This window comes from Monodon monoceros, unplaced genomic scaffold (genome assembly GCF_005190385.1).
Source record: "Monodon monoceros isolate NGI ecotype Baffin Bay Population unplaced genomic scaffold, NGI_Narwhal_1 Super_Scaffold_16, whole genome shotgun sequence".
Taxonomy (NCBI): domain Eukaryota; kingdom Metazoa; phylum Chordata; class Mammalia; order Artiodactyla; family Monodontidae; genus Monodon; species Monodon monoceros.
In genome coordinates this window covers 8,458,291-8,478,765 of record NW_021703772.1, presented here as the reverse complement: position 1 = coordinate 8,478,765, position 20,475 = coordinate 8,458,291, and the positions used below count along the sequence as shown (strand labels likewise).

Genomic DNA, 20,475 nt, shown 5'->3' with positions numbered 1-20,475 from the left:
TGGGCCTGGGGGCAGCTCTGGGCCTGGGGGCAGCTCTGGGACTGGGGGCAGCTCTGGGACTGGTGATGCCTGGAATCTTATGAAACAGCTGTAGTTACAGACCCAGAAAGGCCTTGGCCTCCCACTTGCTCCTGAGAAGCCCTCTGTTCTCAGCCACTGCTCCGTGTCGTAGAGGCCCACAGGCTTGCGACCACACAGCCAGACCTGACCGTGGGCTTTTCCTCTAGACCCCCTTCTCTCAGAGCACTGTGTCCAGTGCTCACATGTGCAAGCTATCTGAGCAACATTTCTGACTGGGGAAGCTGTGTTTAATGTGAGATTTTTAAGTAGGAATCTCAAAACAATGTAGACCTTTGACCAAAACTTTGGTGCCCCAAACTCTGGTGCTGAGGTGGTCAGCCACGTGTTAGAAGGCTGAACTGAGTCGGAAATGTTGGCTAGGAGCAAAAACTACTGTGGGATCCAAACACATTTTGAAGTATCCAGTTGAGTTCATCAGAGACTGATGGGGGATAAATGTAGTTTTTAGATGCCAGAAAAAATATATGTGATTTGAATTAGAAATGTACAAAGTTTTTTTTTTTAATTTTCAAGAGGAAATTAAAAAGATATGAACAGATCAGATAAGACTCTAATATCCATTCAAATAGAAAAACAACAGAGGAGCAGGTCAGATTCCAGTATGAGAAACATCTGCGAGCTTTTATAATCTGCTCACAGTTGGATTCAAACGCTTCTCATCCCCAATTCAGAGCAATAGACCGGTCACGGCGCCAGAAGAAAGCCAGGTTATTTGGTTGCCCCAGGAGAGGATCTCTTGGCTATAAGCAGTGTTAGAGGTTTTGCCAGCTTTGATCATCTGTTATTTTACATGGGTTTTGTTAGAGCTGCAGACATTAATATGCCTTCTCTAAAAGACGACTAGCTCCATAATTTACCCAGAGGTCTCTGCTCCTGGGGTGGAGGTTTTAGGTTGTCTAACAATTTTTTGCCAGTTTGACCTAATGCCACTGAGTTTAAAATGAGTTCAAGTTCTATAGGCCTGGACTTCCAAACAGTTGCATTTAGGCTAAACTTATTTAGCAGTAACATCCTTGTTTGACCCAAATGACCACCAGGGTGACCCTCTGTCTTGCACGGATTATAAGTGTGGTCCTATCTTTTGGAACGATTTCTCATGGTATTATTACCTGTAGGGTGGACGCACTTGAGGCTGTCAGGGACAGAGGTGGCTGAGGGTCAGCGGGTGATGTAGACGTTCTTGTTAGTTTCAAGCACAACTGCCTTTGGCCCTGGCAGGGTCTGGTTCCTTGCAGGAAAACAATGGGCGCCCATCCCTGGGATCTTCAGCCGTTCCCAGTGCCTCTCCCTGCAGAGGCAGCAGCTGCTCACCAGCCCCTCCGCACGGGCCCGGCCACGCTGTCGGGTGCACCCATGAGCCTGCTGTGAACGCTGAGGCCGTATTTTTTGGGTCCCATCTTCCACCTGCTCCTGTTCGCTTAGGTCTGGCTGGGAGCCCATCTACTGCCCTCCTGCCTCGGTGGACTCCACTACACTGACCCCCAGTCCGCCCTCACTCCCCCTGCAGACACCAGGCATATTAGTCTCTCCCTACACCCCCAGGCCGTGTCTCCACCTCAGGCCAGCACCTGTAGTTCTCCTTTACAATCCTTTTCCTTGACAAAAGTTCTCCCCTTGGAGAAGCCAAGCGTCCGGGTCATCGGCATCCCGGGGTCATTTAATGAGCGTGGATTCCGTCTCCGGTGTAGATTCTGTGCTTCCTTCCTTTTGCCCAGCTGCAGCCACCCTGGCTCTCGCCTCATCCGTGGACCAGTGCCAGCTCCCCACCCTGTCTCGCCACCGCCATCTCTTCCTCTTCTCAGCCTCCACGTGAGGTTGCGTGCAAACAGGCTTCAGCCAGTGTGCTTGGAATGCTGCCTTGAGACTGGTTCTGAGGCTGCATCTGGGACTGAGTGCCACGGTTGAGGGAAGGAGGGGACAGCGGTGGGCAGCGGGCCGTCCTGACCCTCACCGGCTCCGGTTTCACTCCTTCCCCGACAAGAGCTGATCTGACTTCCTCTTGACCCTACTGTCCTTCCGGTCCTACCCCCCTAGCTCTTTCTTGCCCGTCTCTTCTCCTGCTCACCTTGTCCCCCCGCATCCCATGCTGGCCTCGCCTGGCCACTCCCCACAGCTCCCCTCACACGTGGCTTGCTACTGAGTCTGGCTACCCTCATGCTGGGAATTAACACCTCTAGACCCATGGGAACCCAGCACCGTGGCCCACATGTCGGGTTTGTTCAGGACACCCCATCACACCTGTGCATTCAGTCAACACTGAAGGCAGGACCCGTGATGAGGAACCTGCGGGATCCTCAAACGGCTTGATCAGTTGAATGCAGGCCCAGAAAGTACATTATTTTTAAGCAAAGGACTCAGCCCCACGGAGCCGAAAGGAAATAGTTCCCAAGAAAAAGAAGCCAAGAATGTGACTTAGAGTGTTGCACGATACTGGCCCGAGGCAAGTCATTCTCATTCCCCATCAACCAAAACGGGGGTATCAAAATCACATGCCTTGTCAGTGGGCCGTGCAGGGACGACGCCAGCCCTGTCTGAAATGGATTAACAGCTAGGAAAGCAGTGGTTGTCCCAGGAAGCCTCAGGTGCACGCACGCACTGCCCTTCTCCTCCCAGATCCCAGCTCTTTCAGTGGAGCTGGTTTTCTTGCGGGGGGTGTGCCGCAGCGGGTGCTCTGAAAGTCTGCAGTGTGGCCTAAGCAGAGGGAATAGGCAAGGACGGAGGGGTGGCTACTGCTTGGTGACTGAACCGAGAAGACCTCAGAGGGTCTCCGGAGACCCCAGCTTGGTGCCTCCTCCCTCCTGCCAGAGGGCTTTGCCAGCTGTCTCCCACCACCAGCGGCCGGGGAAAGGTCCTGATCCTGGAGGGCTGCCTACCCCTGGGCACCATCTTGTAACACCATTAACTCTCATGGGATTTTCTGTGTGTAGCTCAGCACTCATGTGTGGTTCCACTCAACTATTATTTCATATACCCAAATCTGGTCCTCTGGACTTTATTAAACAGTTAAGTCTCCTACATAGGAACGCGTTCCGTTCTGAGATCACGTTCGTAAGTCCAATTTGTTCGTAAATCCAACGAAGCTAGCCTAGGTGCCCAGCTAACTAATATGATACTCATAACTAATATAACTAATTATAACTAATATAATCAGCTACATTGTACTGTAATAGGTTTATAATACTTTTTGCACAAATAATACATAAAAAACAAACACACAAAATAAAGAAAACATCTTTGATCTTACAGCACGGTATCTTGAAAAGTGCAGCAGTGCAGTACAACATCTGGGCATCCAGGGGCTGGCATCGAGGGAACAGGCAAGAAGAGTTACTGACTGGAGGAGGGAGAGGAGGTGGGAGATGGTAGAGCTGAAGGGTCGTCAGCAATAGGAGATGGAGGGCAAGCTGCAATTTCACTCTCGCCTGACATTGATGGCACAGGTTCTGGTTCCTTGCTGGATTCAATTCTGTCTACCCTCTTGAAAAAACGATCCAGTGACGTCTGGGTGGTAGCTCTTTTTCCTCATCGTAGATGACCCGGTAGCACCGGATTGCATTCTGAACGGCCGCTGCCACCATTTGTAGAGGACGCACACACGTGGCAATGTGCGCCAGAGACGTGAACTAACTCACGTGACTGGACGTGCAAATCCACGTTCACATCTTTGAAAGTTCACAACTTGAAGGTTTGTATGTAGGGGACTTACTGTACGACCACTGAGCAGAGAGCACAGACAAGCAGGCCAGCTGTCCATTGAAGAGCAGATCAGAGAAGGCTGAAATTCTAGTTCCAGTCCCAGTTCTGGGTGGAGACTGTCCAATGTGGACTGTAAATAAAGCCACCCATTGGGTTCCATACCAGAAACAGAGTCCTTGTTTGGGTCAAAAGAGAGTTATCTGGAAGTCAAAGCTGTGCCCCCTTGCTTTGGATTTGAGGAAACCTGCAGGGAAGATTTTTTTTTTAATTGAAGTATAGTTGATTTACAATGTTGCATTAATTTCTGCTCTACAGCAAAGTGATTTAGTTACACATATATATACATTCTTTTTTATATTCTTTTCCATTATGGTTTATCACAGGATATTGAATATCGTTCCCTGTGCTATACAATAGGACCTTGTTTACCCATTCTATATATACTAGTTTGCACCTGCTGATCCCAAACTCCCAATCCATCCCACCCCCACCCCCCGCCCCCTTGGCAACCACAAATCTGTTCTCTATGTCTGGGAGTCTGTTTCTGTTTCATAGATAAGTTCATTTGTGTCATATTTTAGATTCCACGTATAAGTGAGTATGTGTTTTTGTACCATATATGGTACAAATACCATATATGGTATTTGTCTTTCTCTTTCTGACTTACTTCACCTAGTATGATAATTTCTAGGTCCATCCATGTTGCTACAAATGGCATTATCTCATTCTTTTTTAAGGCTGAGTTGTATTCCATGGTATATATGTACCACGTCTTCTTCATCCATTCATCTGTCAGTGGACATTTAGTGTCTTGGCTATTGTAAATAATGCTGCTATGAACATAGGGGCGCGTGTATCTTTTTGAATTATAGTTTTGTCTGGATATATGCCCAGGAGTGGAATTGCTAGATCATATGGCAACTCTATTTGTAGTTTTTTTGAGGAAACTCCATTCGTTTTCCATAGTGGCTGCACCAACTTACATTCCCACCAACAGTGTAGGAGGGTTGCCTTTTCTCCACACCCTCTCCAGCATTTGTTAGAGACTTTTTAATGACGGCCATTCTGACCGGTGTGAAGTGGTATATCATTGTAGTTTTAATTTGCATTTGTCTAATAATTAGCGATGTTTAGCATCTTTTCATGTGCCTGTTGGCCATCTGTACGTCTTCTTTGGAGACATGTCTGTTTATGTAGGGAAGACTCTTTATATTTAAGATAAAGCAGAGGCCACATTGCAAAGGTGCTAGAGAGACTTTTTTTTTTTTAATGAAAGAGCTGAAAAGAGCTTGGATTAAGGAAGCAGTGAATCCAGACTGTCACAGTGTTGCTCTGATGGTGACACGGACCCCTTTGGCTGTAGAACAAGAAGAGGAGAAGCAGGGCTGGAGAAAGAGGGGTCCACGTCATTTGAAATACAGAACAGGCCCATCCCCAGACCCTTGGGAGGCATCTGCGGCAGTGTCATCTGGGACTTCTCCCATCACTCCCCGTGATCTTGGGGTGACCTAGGTGGCCTTGTCCTTGCTAGGTGGTATTATGGAGGTTCCTGCCCCTGGGGGAAGACAGGGATTCAGGCCTGAAGGATCCTGGGGCAGCACAGGGCAAAGAGAGCCCCACCTCTGGGGTTGCCAGATTTGGCAAATAAAAATACAGGACACCCAGGCGAACTTGAATTTCAAATAAACACGAAGAGGTTTTCAGGGTGCCTCTGGGCCGCTGTGCATCAGTGCCAAGCAGGGGCCCAGGAGACAATCCTGGCTTTTGTTGGCTTTTCCCTGAGAGGCAGTGGGAGTGTGGGAGGCGACAGGGCCGCTGGTCTGTCCTTCTCTGCGCTTCGTGTGCTCCAGCCAGAGCATGCCTGTTGCACCCTCAGGTTATAAGTACATCAAGTGGCCATCTGGAAAGGCCCCGAGCTGCACGAGTAAACAAGTCCCCATCCACAGGCGCCGGGGAGCCGTGAGGGACTGGCCCGGGGTGTGTGCTTTTCTCGACTTCAGGGCGCAGCCCAGCAAAGAGCATCCTCAAAGAGCTTCCAGAGCAGAAGTCAACTGAGCTCTCTCCTCTTCCCCAGCCGCCATCGATGCCAAGTCGGGAGAGTGGTTGCCAGCAGGACGTCAGGGAGAGCCTCACCTGCCCCCAGCGGGGGGCCCGAGCCAGCCTAGGGGGGTGCCCTGTGCCCTGGACAGTGGCGAGACCACCAGGTAGGGATGGGGAGGTATCCTGGGGAGGCTCCTCTGAGGCCCAGCGTCTGACGATGGAAGCAAAGGAGCGTTTCGCTGGGCCCTGAAGTGCGGTTCTGAGATCCTCGGGGGACTGTGGTCACCGCGCTTGATAACCTCAGAGCCCAAGGGGAGGGACCTGCCTCAGGAGAGTTATCAGTTGTCAGACCGGAAGGAGAGAAAAACTTACAAACATGCCCAAGAGACTAGTTTTAAGAACTGATAGGTAAACATGTTTGGGAGGGTTTGTGATTAGAAGTAATTTGAGGTCGGTGTCCTATCTTAGCAGTTGGCTTTGGAGGGGAGAAAGATGAACGAGATCAGTAAAATGGTTGGGCTCCGATGTCAGCTTCCTGAAACCGAAACTGGGCCTCCAAGAAGAAAATAAAAGTTCTTTTCTCTCCCTCTTTCCCAACGAGCACAAACTGCTGCTTGACGGGTTACTAGGGATCCTTTAGAACCTAGAAAGCACTGTTTTTCTCAATCTCTCACAGGCCCCCTCTTTCAGCTCGGAGGAAGCCTGCTCAGGGGGAGGGGCCCGGCTCTGGACTCAGACCCAGCCTGTCTCCCAACTGCCGCCCACCACTTCCTCCTGGTCACAGAACGCCCTGCCGGCTGAGCGTGTCACCATAGACAAGCCAACCTCCTGCACTAAAACACTGGGCTAGAGTCACGGTGAACACGACTACGCCCTGCAGTCTCGGAAGTAGAGGGATCTTGCCACAGTGACTGTCCAGGCCTCCCGCGCCCCACCTTCCCGTAGAACAGGGAAGGACTTCCCTTGCTGTGTCCGCAGGGTCACCCTAACCTCAGTTGTGGTCACGCTCCGGCGGCAGCAGCGGCGCCTCGGGGAGCTGGATGAGGCAGTGGGAGGGCCCGCATTCCAGGCTCCAGAGAGGCCTGAAGCCACCCACCGCCTGCAGGAGTGGCCAGGGAGTCAGAGATGACCTGCAGAAGCCCTAGCAGAGCCGGCACCCACTGAGGCAGGCAGCGAGCCTGCACCTTTCTTTCCTGCTGTGTGGGGATGAGCCAGAAGGACCTTGGAACCTGCACAGGGGAGGGGGGCAGTCCTGGATGTCTCTACCGGGCCGAGGGCTTAAAAGATGGTGAGCCCGAGGCTCACTGTGTGGTCACGTGCTCCGTGACTGTCTCCCGCTCTCCTCAAAGACAGAGGCCGTGAGCAGGGTGTTTGTCCCTGTGTTCCCACACCTGGCCCAGGGCAGGAGCTCAAAATAGGCGATGGATGGATCCTCAGGAGAAAGGAAGAGAGAGTGGCTCTCTGTCTGGCTTGACAACTCCCCTCTCTCTGTCTGTAGGGGGGAGGGCAGCCCCTGGCCCTGGAGGAAGATGAGTTGGCTGGGTGGGCCCTCATTTGCGGCAGAAGGAAGGCCCTGGAGCTCTGGGCGTGGGTCATTGGTAGACGGAATGATAGCCCTAGCCCTCGTTGCTTAACCCCAACTTTGAGGTGGTGTAAAGATGATTGCAGCCTCGTGGCTTCCAGCAGCTGGTCTTGCTGTGCAGTTGCCTTCCTAGAAAAGCCAGGAGTAAAAATGTTCGGACCCCACCATCCCACACCTCCCCACAGCCAAGTTCTCCTTTTCTTTTTTCTATCCGCTTAGCTTTGAGTAGCTGTTAACCAGGCTATGAAAATGCATTTTTTTAAAAAAAGCATTTATCCCAAGAAGAGCCAAGGCCCTCTCCCGGGAAATCTGTCGGTCCAGACCTGGAGGGGCTGACCTGCACCTTGGAACGTGCAGCGTTGCTTTGCAGCCGTCACCTCCGGGAAGGTGAGGGGCCTTGCTGCCCAGACTGTCCCGTGGCCTTGCCGACCCGTTGGCCGCCAGCCATCTTCGGATTATGACTCAGCAGCATTCCGAACACAAGTAGAGATTAAATGTCTCCAGAAGCCTTTTATTGCTACTCCCTTCCAGAACAATGTTCCCATTGATAAGGGAGATAATATAAGCAGGCCAGTCTTCTTTAATAAGTAATCGCCTACCTTGCAGGCCACCTCCCAATTTACCAATATATTGAAGTTTACCTCTTACTAGGACCCAGCACCATGTGTTCCTGCAGCAGATTACGTTTTTCTAAATCGTAGGCGACTGCCATCCATGTGCTTTTTCTGCTCTGCCCTCATCCGGCCCCATCTCCTGCCAGACCGTCGCCCGTTCCTGGCTCTGGCTCCTAGCTGCCCAGACTGCTGAGCTCAACATTCTGGGGCATTAGGGGGCTAGGGGCCACTCAGAGGCCAAGCTGACCCTTACCGACAGACGCCCATCCCCGCCTCCTACAGAGTCCTTTCCAGGGGGTCCTGATGCCATCATCCCTGCAGAGTTCAGTGACAGTGGCCAGCGCCCTCAGTCCACACCGCCGCTTCCTGCAGCCCCCCAGGTGGTTTGGGGAACCTCATGGGATGGGGGGCACCTGCCAAGCCGAAGGGCGGCCCCCTGGTGTCTGCCAAAGGCCATTTTCTCCAATGCCAACGGGAGGAGCCAGCCGAGGGAGCCTCTGTCTGAGGGTGCTCTTTCGCAGCAGCAGCGCTGCCCTGGGCAAACAAAGGCCACGTCCCACGGCAGAGAGGAGGCTGCCTTTTAAGGTGTATTAGTTAGGATTCTCCAGAGAAAGAGAACCAACAGGAAGTGTGTCTATACAGAGATTTCTTTTAAGGAATCGGCTCCCATAGTAGCAGAGGCCTGACAAATCCAAAATCCAAAAGTGATCAGATGAGACCCACCCACATTCTGGAGGGCAGTCTGCTTTACCCAAAGGCCACCTATGAGGAGTTCCCTGGCGGTCCAGTGGTTAGGACTCCGCATTCTCACTGCCAAGGGCTCGGGTTCAATCCGTGGTCGGGAAACTAAGATCCCACAAGCCGCACAGCACGGCCAAAAAAAAAAAAAACAAGTCCACCTATTGAAATGTTCATCTCATCCAAAAAACACTTGCACAGAAATATCCAGACAATATTTGATCAAATACCTGGGTGCCATGGCCCAGCAATGTTGACCCATAAAATTAACCTGCACGTAAGGGTATTCATACGCATTGCCAAATCGCTCTCCAAAAAGGATGGGACCCTTTCCTGGTTGCCCTGGGTTGGGAGGTTAAAGATTCCCAGCCCTGCTGCCCAGACTTTTTTCTCCCTTCACTTCTTGCCAACTCACCTCGGCTGCCTCTGACACTGCAACTTGACCTTGCTGCCCACTGGCTCTAAGGCGCCACGGGGTGAAGCGGGCCAGCCGTCCTGGGCCTGCACGTCTAGCTCCTCCAAATCTGGCCACCCTGTTCCATGACCGTGTGATGGGACATCCCCAGGTAACCCAGGGCTGACCCTGTGCCGTTACCATTGCCGGGAATAGCCCCAGTGCTCACCTGAGTAGTTTTTACTAGTGTCTCTCAAGTATTCCTTCTTAAAGTGTAATGGGGCTACATTTAAAGATGGTCAAGATTTTTATGTTCTGTATATTTTACTGCAATAACAATGATAAAAAATATGAAAATTAGGGAGTTCCCTGGTGGTCTGGGATTCCGGGCTTTCACTGCCATGGCCCGGGTTCAATCCCTGGTCAGGGAACTGAGATCCCACAAGCCACAGGCCAAAAAAAGAAAAAAAAATCTATATATCAAAATTAGAACAGCAAAATAGGAGAAAACATCTGAACTAAGTAATATGAAAGGAAAACCACCTCATTAGCCCATATAAGAAGCTTCTTTGTATGTGGAAGAAGTGTCAGCGATGCATGCCTGCTTTCACACAATTGCAGTCAGACTTACATGCTACTCTGTATTGCTCTGTTTTCAGCCTTATTCCATTCTCTCTCATATGCCTGAGTAGCCCCCATCTTCATTATTTTTAATGGTTGTGTGCTCTTTCCTCTGATCTACACACCGGGATTTATGACGCCTTTGCCCTAACGTTTTGCTTTTCTTTCATTCACTGGTAATGCATGTGGTGCTCAGAAACCGTGCTGGACACTGGGGCTCAAAGGTCAACTAGACCAAATTGCTGCTCTTAGGGAGTTCACCTGGAGGGACAATATTATGAGTGACATAAAAATAAATGTTGCTTTTTGAAGAAAAAAAATTAAAATTTAAAAAAAAGTAATAGGGCTGAATCTCCTCTATCCTTTTCAACCTGGTATGAAGGATTTCTTGTCTAAAGTATGGGCGGTTTTTATGCCAGCCTCTTTTTTTTTGCTTTATTGGAATATAGTTGATTTACGATGTTGTATTAGTTCCTGCTGTGCAGCAAAGTGAATCAGTTATACGTATACATATATCCACTCCTTTTTAGATTCTTTTCCCATAGAGGCCATTACAGGGTATTGAGTAGAGTCCCCTGTGCTCTACAGTGGGTCCTTATTAGTTATCTATTTTATATATAGTAGTGTGTGCCGGTCTTTTTCTAAATTTGAATTTGGAGACTTTTCAGATATTTAAGTTTTATTTTTCTGATTATTAAAGTAATAGATTCTCAATAAAAAAAAAAAAAAAAAAGGAGGCATATAGAAATGAATCCAAAAATTATGCAGTTTCCTCCCGAGTCTCACTCCCCAGAGCCGTAACGCCCATTTAGGGGGCACTTTACCACAACTGGGCCCGGAGCACAGCCCCCCTACCTTCAGAGCTGTCCTATAGAAAACATTTTACAGGTGAGGAAACTGAGGCTCCCAAAACGTCAGCAGACTTGCTCACTCTCGTCACCAGCTAGAGAGCAGCACAGCGGGACTGAGAGTCCAGGCACTTCCGGTGAGCGCACCCTCTGGGCCCCCCACCCTCCTTCCCGGCCACTGGATCCCGCACTCCCCACAGACCTCAGTTTCAACCCCCAGCACACACCACACACGCACACGCACACACACACACTCCCCACTGCCCACTGGGAAGCCCTGCAGCCGGTCAGCATCTCCCTATCCCAGGGGATGCAGTGGGGGGACCCCCTCACTCGCCAAGCTCACAGTACCTGCCGTGCGCCCACTGTGTGCAGCCCGCAGATGGAGACACCCACTTATTGAAGGGCAGCTGGACTATAGGAGTACCTGCTGCCTGCCGGGAGCGGAGCTGGCGCTGACATCAGCTCATTCAATGGTGACAACAACCCTGGGTGACAACCCGGGACTCCAGTCTTCAGAGTTATTGTCCGGAAAATGGGCGCATAGATAGCAAAGGCCCCAGAAGTCGAGGTGGGAAGAAGAATTGAGCATGAATATAGCTCAATGACAGCCAGAGAGCAAAGGGCTGGGCCAGGAAGTCACATCACCAACCCCAGCTGCGGTGGCTGCAGGTGCCGGAGGAAAGCTGGCTCCTGTCTCTGTGAAGCTGGTCCATTGGGATGGGGTCCTGAGGGCGTCTGGAGGATGGCTGGCTATAAAATCCCACTGGGTTCAGAGCTTGGCCTCACTAACTGCTTGTTATGTGTGTGACCTTGGGAAAGTTTATGAACTTAGAGCCTCAGTTTTAACATCTGAAAAATGAAACATCTGCCTCTCTCCCACTCTTAAGGACCCTTGTGATTACCTTGGGCCCACCCCAGTAATCTAGGATAATCTCACACCTGCAGCCTTAATTCCCTTTTGTCATGTAAGGTCCCAGGGAGTAGGACATGGACCTAACTGGGGACCATTACTCTGCCAGCCACAGCTTTCCTCACCATTCGATCTCACAATTTAATACTCTCCCAAGTTCCCTATTCCCTTCCTTGCTTCCTCTCCTCCTTAGCATTGATTCCTCTTTCATCGTCTCCCTCCTGCCCTAAAACGTGAGCTCCGTGGGGCAGGGATTTATGGCTCTGGGTGCCCTGCTCTCCCTCACGCCCGCCGCGTGCCCAGGACAGTGCCTGCCTGCCATCTGTTAGTGCTTGGAAAGGGGGGTCCTTCCTTCCGCCTGTGACTTCAGATTGCACATTTTGTTCCAGGGAGTTTACACCAGGCTTCGCCTACAAGCCCCGGGCCCCCTGCAGCCCGGAGATCCTGGACCTGAACCCACCCAAGGCCAAGGCATCAGCTCTGGCCCCTCATTTCTCCTCGTGTGGCCCACAGCAGGCCAGCCGCCCCGGCTCCACAGCGTCCGCCACGAGGAGCCTGCAAAGTAAGTTAGCCTGCAGGGAAGGGCGCTGGCCTTCCACATCTGACTGGTGCCCCTTCCGTGCCCACCGGACCAAGGCCCGCTTCCCCTCCCCGCAGGACCAGGGCCCTAGCCAGTCGCTTCCTCTGCCCCAGGGACCGGTTCTTCACTCATCTTTCTGTTTACGAAATTGCCCTTGGCCTCAGCGGCTCATACACAGATGGGCGGAATGACACCCTCCAGGCAGTGCCACTCAGAGACAAGATCCCCCTGCGTGGGGCTTGCAGGTCAACCCCGAAATCCGAACCGGCCTTCTGGTGGGAAGCAGCCAGCAGCAGCTCAGGGTGGCCTCGAAATCAGACAGAAGCAGGTGCTTCCTCGCAGGCTGGGCGGAGGGGTCGCCCGAGGGACCGAGGGGTGGGGGTGTCCAAGGGCCCCCCTCTGTCCCTGGGGCCCCCCCTCCCGCCCTTTTACTAGCGGTAAAGACCGCTTCTCTGTCCCCAGCCCATCAGCTAGTTGACCACACCCCTCCACTCCCCAGCTGAGCCCGTAACTTTCTAAAGGGCTTTACTAAAAATAAGGGAAAACAAAAGAGAAACCGAACAAAAGAACGTCAAGCGGCACAGAATCAGTCACTCTCAGGATGTATGCAGGCCTGTGGCCAGCCCCTTCCCTTCCTGACGCGGCCCTGGGCGCTCTGGCCAGCCGGGGAGCCGTTGGGCTGGGAGCGTGTAAATGGGCCGAGGCTGGGAAGCCCGCGGGGCCCTTCCCCTTCTTTCAGCGCCCCTCTGCTGGGAAACACACGCGGGGCCCCAGCCCGGCCTCCCCACCGCGGTGCTTCCGCACACAGGTCCGGAGGAAATGACGGCGAGTACCGTGGGGGGCGGGGGGGGGCGCGGCCAGGATAGGGGCAGGCAGGCCGCCCATCCCTGCCCGGCCTCCGGGCTGCAGCAGGCCGGGCGCCCCCGCTCTCATAACCACGGTGGCAGCACCCGGCCGCGGACGGGCTGGCCGGCGCACGGGGTGGGGAGCAGCAGATACGCGTCCCTGGGCCTCAACAGACACAGGCGCGCGGCCGGCGGAGCTCACTGAGTCCCCGCACCGGGCAGCCTGCTTCCTGTAAGGAACGAGCGTGGCCGCCCGACTCAGGCCCTGGCCGCAGAGCAGGTGACCCGGGAGGGAAGGTTCTCCTGTTGAAAGGAGGGCTTGTGTGGGACAGAGGGGGCTCTGTGCTGAGACCGGCCTGGCGCTGGCAGCTTGCCTAGATTTTCTTCTCCAGGCGGCCAGTCTTCCAGGAAGTGAGGCTGGGTTCTTCCCCGGTGTCACCATCCCGTTGCCCAGTGACCAGCCAACTTCCTGCCCTCAGCCAGCCAGCAGCTGCAGGTGACAGATGTGAAGAGACAGTTGTCAGTGAGCCGCCAGGTGGCTTCAGGGGCTGAGGGGGACAGCCCTCCAGGCATCCAGGACCAGGCCCACCACAGCCCATGCCCCAGGGTCCTGCCACCGCCCTTCCTAACCGCCCTCCCCCTGGCACCCAGCTGGGGGGGGGACAGCACAGCCAAATCCATGAGCCCGTCCATCTCGTCCATCTCGGGAGCTTCTGCGGAGGAGCCGGAGCCAGACAGCTTGGCCGGAGACGGGACCCTGGCCTCGGCGGAAACTGGCCCCCCTCACCCAGACCGAGTATGAGGAAACAGAAGGGACTGACAGTAACAGAAACTCATTCTCAAGCCCGCTGCCTGAGCAGCAGACTTAGTATTTTCTTCCTCTTTTAAAATCTGGTAAGAATGTAGTGTGTTCCCCTCTCTGGCTGGGAATATGGCTATTCCAAGGCAGCCCCGTGCTTCTGCACGTGTGTTTTAAGGACTCAGAGCTCTCCCTCCATTAAGACCGTAAGCACAAATAGTGCCCCAGGCAGTGTGACTGTCCCCCGCTGGTGGAGGCCTGTACTCGCTTCTTGCCGAGGGTGCCCTCAGGGCCCACGCCTGAGGACAGAGGAAGAAACTTCACTTCACTGCAGAGCCAGGAATGTTACTCAAGCTAGTCGCAGGGTCTGACCTCTTCTAAAACACAAATATTGAAATAAAATTATCAGTATTTAGATGGTACGTGTGTGTGTGTGTGTGTGTGTGTGTGTGTGAATAAAATCACATGCTGCCCCCCAGGCAGTCCGTCTGCCCTGGCCATGCCCATTAGTGGAGACATTACTGTGGTCCCACTGGACGTAAATAAAGGATAAGCACTGCGTTTTTCAATGGCCTTCTGACTCCTCAGGAGAGCGGGCAGAGAGGTAAACGGGAGAATGTTGGAGCAGGCAAGAGGCCAGGTTGCCCCGGCGATGACTGTAAACACATCATGGGCCAGGACCCTGGGTTAATCTCGCAAGGTCTTGGCAGTGGTGCCAGGCTGGGCACATTAGAACTCTGTGGTTGTGTCACTGGCCCATCTTGATTCTCTGGAAATGCGTGAGCCCCTCTCTGTTCCTGGGGAAGGAGGCTGTGTGGAACACTGCCCTACCTTCTTGGGAATGTCAGCCTCCGGGCCCTCTGAACTCCTGGCTTGACCTCTGAAGGAATAAAGAGAAAACACGAACACTTCTCTCAGTGTTGTTGATACGGACAAACAGGAGGAGGAGAGGCTGGGTCCCTGAAATGGAAGCGCTCCGCGGTGAAACGTTGAAAAGGCAGTGTGTTTGCTGATAAACAGCAGAGGAGCATCATGGAAAAACCTCTCCCATTCTCTCCAGCACTGTCCACTCCCTTCAGATTCTTCAGATGCCACCAACTGGCACAGCTGTGCCCTGCCTTGGCGTGGGAGAAGCCCTGTCTCCAGAATCCAGAGGGAGTGGGCGGCTCATCTGTTACCACCCATAGCCTCCCTGATGCAAGGGGAACTTCTCTTTCTCCTCAAGCCTGCGGATGAGCTCAAGTGTGATTTGTAAATGTCTGGCCATTTGGGATAAAAAAACAACGTGGGCAAACTACACTGAGGTCACCAGCAGTGGTCTGGGCGGTTCCCTGGGGACTAAACATGGCCTCGGCCTCTGGGAGAGCCCTCTTGCAGACACACACTTCCACATCCCAAGGCTGATGGCACAAAAGAGACTTTGTAAAATACCAATGATTTATGCGTAAATATTCTAGCTCTCTGCTGCCCTAATGGGAGGTGGATATGAACACTGTCTACGGGGTGGGGTGCGGGGGGGAAATCAAATATACAAAACCGAAACCAGAACGTTTTCACAGGTCATCTGGAAACCGAATCATGCAGCTTTGAGGATTTGCCCATGAAACCTACTCAGGGAAGATGTGGAGAGGAGTCCATGGAACTTTGGAGAAATGGGCCTTCAGGAAGAGTCCTTCTGCCCCTGAAAGCTGATCCCAGCTCTCTGGTTACTGGCCCCTTAATTTCTCCTGAGTAGGACTTGATCTCATTTGCTTCATTCACAACAAGTGTAAAAGTCCGGCAACAGCTTAAATTATGACCCTTGGTGGGAATATAATAGGCAGGTAGAGGTTTGAGATCTAGTCAGATACCAGGGCTCACGCGGTAGGCTGGAAAGTACTTGGCCCAAATCAAAGGAGCTAAAAAAAAAAAAAGCACAAATAAATAAGATTAACACAAAAAATCCATGACAAAGTATCAAACTTATAATAAAAACAGAATCTGGGGCTTCCCTGTTGGCACAGTAGTTAAGAATCTGTCTGCCAATTTAAGGGACGGGGTTCGAGCCCTGGTCCAGGAAGAGCCCACATGCCGTGGAGCAACTAAGCCCGTGCGCCACAACTACTGAGCCTGCGCTCTAGAGCCCGCAAGCCACAACTACTGAGCCCACGTGCCATAACTACTGAAACCTGCGTGCCTAGAGCCCGCGCACCGCAACGAAGAGAAGCCCCCGCTCACCGCAACTAGAGAAAGCCCGCGCACAGCACCGATGATCCAACACAGCCAAAAATAAATAAATTTATTTAAAAAAAAACCAAGCAGGATCTGACCACATGCTTCTGTGGCCCTACCTTGCTTGCAGAACCTTAATCCCAGCCCTGATTCCGATAAAGCTTTATTTACAAAAATAGGCAGCCAGCCCACGAGCCATAGTTTGCTGAATTGCATTAAAATATCATGTATCTTGAATCTGGGGGCACCCCTTACATTTTGTGTGCGAGGTGAATGCCTCACTGGCCTCGCCTGGGATCTGGGGAGATCCTCCTGGGGCCTCCCAGGGTGCTAATAGTACAGCCTCGTGGCCGAGGGCCTGGGCCTGCCTGCCTGACCATCTTCAGCTCTCCAGACCCTGTGGGGAGTTGTTCTAAGGAGTGATGCAGTTCACTTTTGCACATAACAAACTACCCCCAAAACTTAATGGCATAAAACAACAATTTATTAGCTTCACTAATGTGAAGGATCAGCACTAATCCACACTAATGTGTGGATCAGCAATGGAGGCTGGGCCCAGATGGGCAGCTCTCTTGGGCTTGGATGGACCCAGCTGATCAGAGGGCAGTCAAGGACCTCACTCATGTCTGGCGGTTGGCTGCGGGCTGGGTCCTGGGTTTATCCTCCAGCAAGTTAGCTCAGGCTCGTTCACATGGTGGTCTCAGGGCAACAATTGCAGTGAGAGAGATCAAACCCACGTGCTGTTCAGGTTTCTACCTGCATCACGTTTGCTGCTCTCCCATTGGCCAACACAGGTTACATGGCCAAGGCCAAGTCTGTGCAAGAGGGACCGACAAGGACCCAGAAACAAACCCGACAGGTCTGCGACAATCTACCATAGAGAGGGTGTTCAGAACTTACCTCACGCCTCAGAACCAAATCTTTCAGGATGATTTTTCCACCGTGGCATAAACTTCCCATTTTAATTCAGTTCAACAAACGTATCCTGTGGGGCTGCTCTGCACTGGGTTGTGGAGTGTTGTGATTTTGTTAAATTAACGTTGCTTAGGTGGAGCCCCGGTGAAGGGAAAGTGCAACAGAGAAGTACCTCCGGGGGAGGTACACGGCTCTCCTGGGGTCGGGGACGGGACACACGGGGAGGTCCTGGGAGGTGGGGGAGACTATATATCACTAGGCCCTTGGGGAAGTCCTATCGGGAACTTACTCTTACCTCTGAGCTGCAGGCTGTTCCTCGGCCACGCACTAGCGAGAGGGCTGGGGTCAGTTCAAAGCCTCTGCGGCGTCAGCCACACAACAGATGCTGCAGCAACATCACAGAGGAGCTTGGCTAAACTCGCAGCAGGAGACAAGGTTCCACTGGCCTGTGAGTTGCTGTCCATCTTCTAGGAAGAAGTCCTGGCCTTTGCAGACAGCCACAGTTCAGGGCAGGGCACCAGCACCAGACTGAAGTGATGGGCAGATTTCCAGGAGGAGCTTGTAGAATTCGCAGCAAGTCAGGCCTAGAGAGACCTACACAGAGTCGTCTCTTTAAGGTGTCAGTTGAAGCCTGGGAATGGATGGGATCTCAGAGGAGGGAACTGGAGAAATAAGAAAACTAGGGCAGAACCAGGGGTGAGAGAAAGAAGAGTGGCTGGTGCAGGAGACAGTCTCCAGGGAGGAGCCAGGCTGGGAGCACGTGCTCCAGAACCCGGGGAGGAAAGCAGTGCGTGGAGGGTGCTCACCATGGTCAGAGCTGGAGGAGGGTTGGGCTGCCTGAGGACACCTTCCAGAGAGCGGTGCTGGGCCAGAGGTCAGCCTGGCCCCGGGAAAAAGCTGAGGCAACGAGTTGGATGCTAGAGGCTTTGAGGTCAGTGGGGTCTCCTGGAGAAGGACGAGGGGCCAAAGTGATGGCGTGAGCTCTAAGAGGGGCAGCTGGAGCACAGGCCACGGAGCAGTGATCTTGAGGAGTGCTGGGTCCAGGCCCTGGGCCAGGTCCCACCTGGGCAGGAGGCAGTGGTGTCCTGTAGTCAGTTTGTGCCCGCTCGCTAAATGTTCAGGATTTCTATGAGCTGGTGTTGAACATAGCCATTTTCAAAGCTTAAATTTTATAAACTTAAAATTAAATAATTTCTATTAAAAACAAAGGTAATAAATACTCAAAACTCATCCCTTCCTAGTTTTACTGTTTATATTGTCTACATCCTGGAGGATACATACACCTGTTGTATTTGTAGGAGGGAGATACACCATAATGCTGCCTAACTATGCACCCCTTCACAAGTCTGTGTTCAGTGACATCACTTTGGTAGCTTGAAATTGGCTGTGATGGGGACACTTACACCACAGAAAGTGACGAACACTACAAACCAGGCTTCCCCCTGCCCCCCAGCAGCAGAGCCGGTTGCTAAGGCGTGTGCAAGGTGCAGCCTGGGGCAGAAGGTTGGGTGGGTCAGGGGCAAGTTGGAAGGATCAGGGCAGTGTGTGCCCCCTAGAACGGCAAGGGGGACACGTGGCGGGGACTGGTGGTGGCTACATCACTTCACTTCCAGACCTTTGCCCTGCAGGAGCTGACGTGGCGCCTTGCTCCTGGGTCACGTGATAACTGAGGGTGGCATCTGGTCACTGGGGGTGCCCTTGAGCACCTTCCCTCTTGACACACTGCTGCTGCTTCCCAGTCACGGTGGCGGGCCACCCTCCCAGAGAGTCAGGAGGGCTCCCCAGATACACTCCTAGGGCTTTGTGTTCTGACTCTGAAACACCCAGGTGGGAGCACTGACAGGGCTGAGGAGGAGATAAGTGTGGATGCCCTCCTCACGTCAGCGGTTTCCCGGGCAGCACTCAGGCCAGGCTTGAACCCAGGCAAAAGCATCTTCAAGGGGGAAGCCAGGCTGAGGGTCCCAGTGACTTACAAGCGCAGAGGGGCAGGGTCTGGGCGTACTGGGGACCTGGCTGCACCGGCAGAAGGCAGGCATAGAGCCTGGATAAATTGCCTAAGCCAGAAGCAAGAAGAGTGCAGGCGGAAGTGGCTGGGACTTGAACTGGGGGACACTAGCGCCAGGCCAAAGGCCAGTCTTCCAGGGCCGCCCTGGGGGGCAGCATGACTGGAGGGCTTGGGGCCTCCTGGGCGCCCCGGGGCCCCGGGACTTGAGGGTCGATTAATGTTTTGGTGTGGGGTTCCCAGCTGGGCCATCTTCAGGGGGACCCAGTTTCTGAGCCCAAAGCTCCACAGGTGAGGCCCCAGTTGCCCAGGGCAGAGGGGCCCAGAGACGGGGGGGGGGGGGAGCGTTGGGCGTGGGCTCCCGGGCAGGGATACAGTGACCAGGACTTTCCATCCACAAAGGGCATGGAGTAGGGGGCAAGTGGAAAAACACAAAAATCAGGCAAAAGAGAAGGATTTCTGAGCTTTTGGGGGCCCCCGGGGAGGGACACCTGGAAATAGGGAGGTGGGAACCTGGCTATCACTGGGCCGCCTTGGAACCCCAAGGAGACCGACTCCCCCATCACCAGAAAGGGGGCCAAGCCAGGCCCGGCCAGTCCCTCCTCTGAGCAGCCAGGGAGCCTGCACCCTTGTTGTCCCAGTGACTGCAGAGCGTAGGGAAGAATGGAGTGACATTTCCATTACAATGACTTCAAGGAGGATCAAGTACTAAGAAAGGTGCAGGGGGGCAGCTGGCAAGGGAGAGCCTTGACCGAGAGGCTGCAGAGGCACCACCAAAGCTGAGGTGTAGGGTGGCGTCTCCCAACAGCGACATGGCTTTAAGGCGTCGTGACCCTCTGCCGCACCATCCGTGGGGCCGTCCCACCTGTGTCTGGTATTCCTTGGTGATCAGAAACTCGGGTGCTGCCACGGGATGCCTGAGCAGACCTCCCTCCAAGTAGGGGTCTCTCCTCATCCCGCCCTCACCACATGGTCCAAATGGAGATCCCATTCTCTGCCTTGACCCTGGCCCCCCTGGAGTCATGCGGGGGGGAGGTGGACTTGAGCCACGCCAGTCAGACCTGGGGGCCCCTTTCCCTCTAGATGGCGAAGCTGAGATGCCGGCCGCCTTCCCTCCTGCAGGAGGAGAGAAGGAGGCGCCACTGAGGAGGAAACAGAGGTGAGATCCCTGGACAGAGTCCTGCTTGCAGCCATCTCCAGCAACACCCTGATCCTTCCTGCTCATCTGGGCCAATAAATCACTGATAAATCCCTGCCTTTTCGATTGTGTGTTTAATGATTCTTCGTGTTGGGTGTCACTTACCATCAAGCCTACGATTTGAAGCAGTGACCTACCCGCTTAGACTCGGGTTGCTGACGGGTTCTGCCGGCCACATCGCTCCCAACCTTCCTTCAAAACCCACCTTCTCTTAGCGGCTGGGGAAAAGCGTCGCTAACTCTGCTTCTGATTATTTTCATAGGCAACTGCCCTCCCACTCACCCACGTGCTCCCCGCTCTGGCCCACAGGAAGTGTGGCCTGATGCTGTGGCTCGTCCCCTTCCGCCTCAGGTCTCTTCAAGGAAACGTCGTTTGGCTGGGTCCCTTGTGATTCTTTA

The 20,475-nt window shown here is 53.3% G+C and overlaps 1 protein-coding gene across 11 annotated transcripts in view; it reads left to right on the top strand.

Moving 5' to 3' along the window:
• ARMC9 (armadillo repeat containing 9) overlaps positions 1–20,102 on the top strand; it is a 146,895-nt gene extending 126,793 nt beyond the window's left edge. For 4 of the 11 annotated variants that reach the window (XM_029224970.1, XM_029224969.1, XM_029224972.1 and 1 more), the window contains 2 exons: positions 5,852–5,981; positions 11,917–14,702. In XM_029224970.1, the coding sequence (XP_029080803.1) occupies positions 5,852–5,981; positions 11,917–12,298 (512 nt within the window). In that variant the 3' untranslated portion in view covers positions 12,299–14,702. Of the gene's footprint in view, positions 1–5,851; positions 5,982–6,285; positions 10,318–11,916; positions 14,703–15,310; positions 15,803–19,962 lie in introns of those variants that run through there. The other 7 variants (XM_029224973.1, XM_029224971.1, XM_029224975.1 and 4 more) reach the window with 7 other exon arrangements.
• The last annotated feature ends 373 nt before the right edge of the window (positions 20,103–20,475 follow it).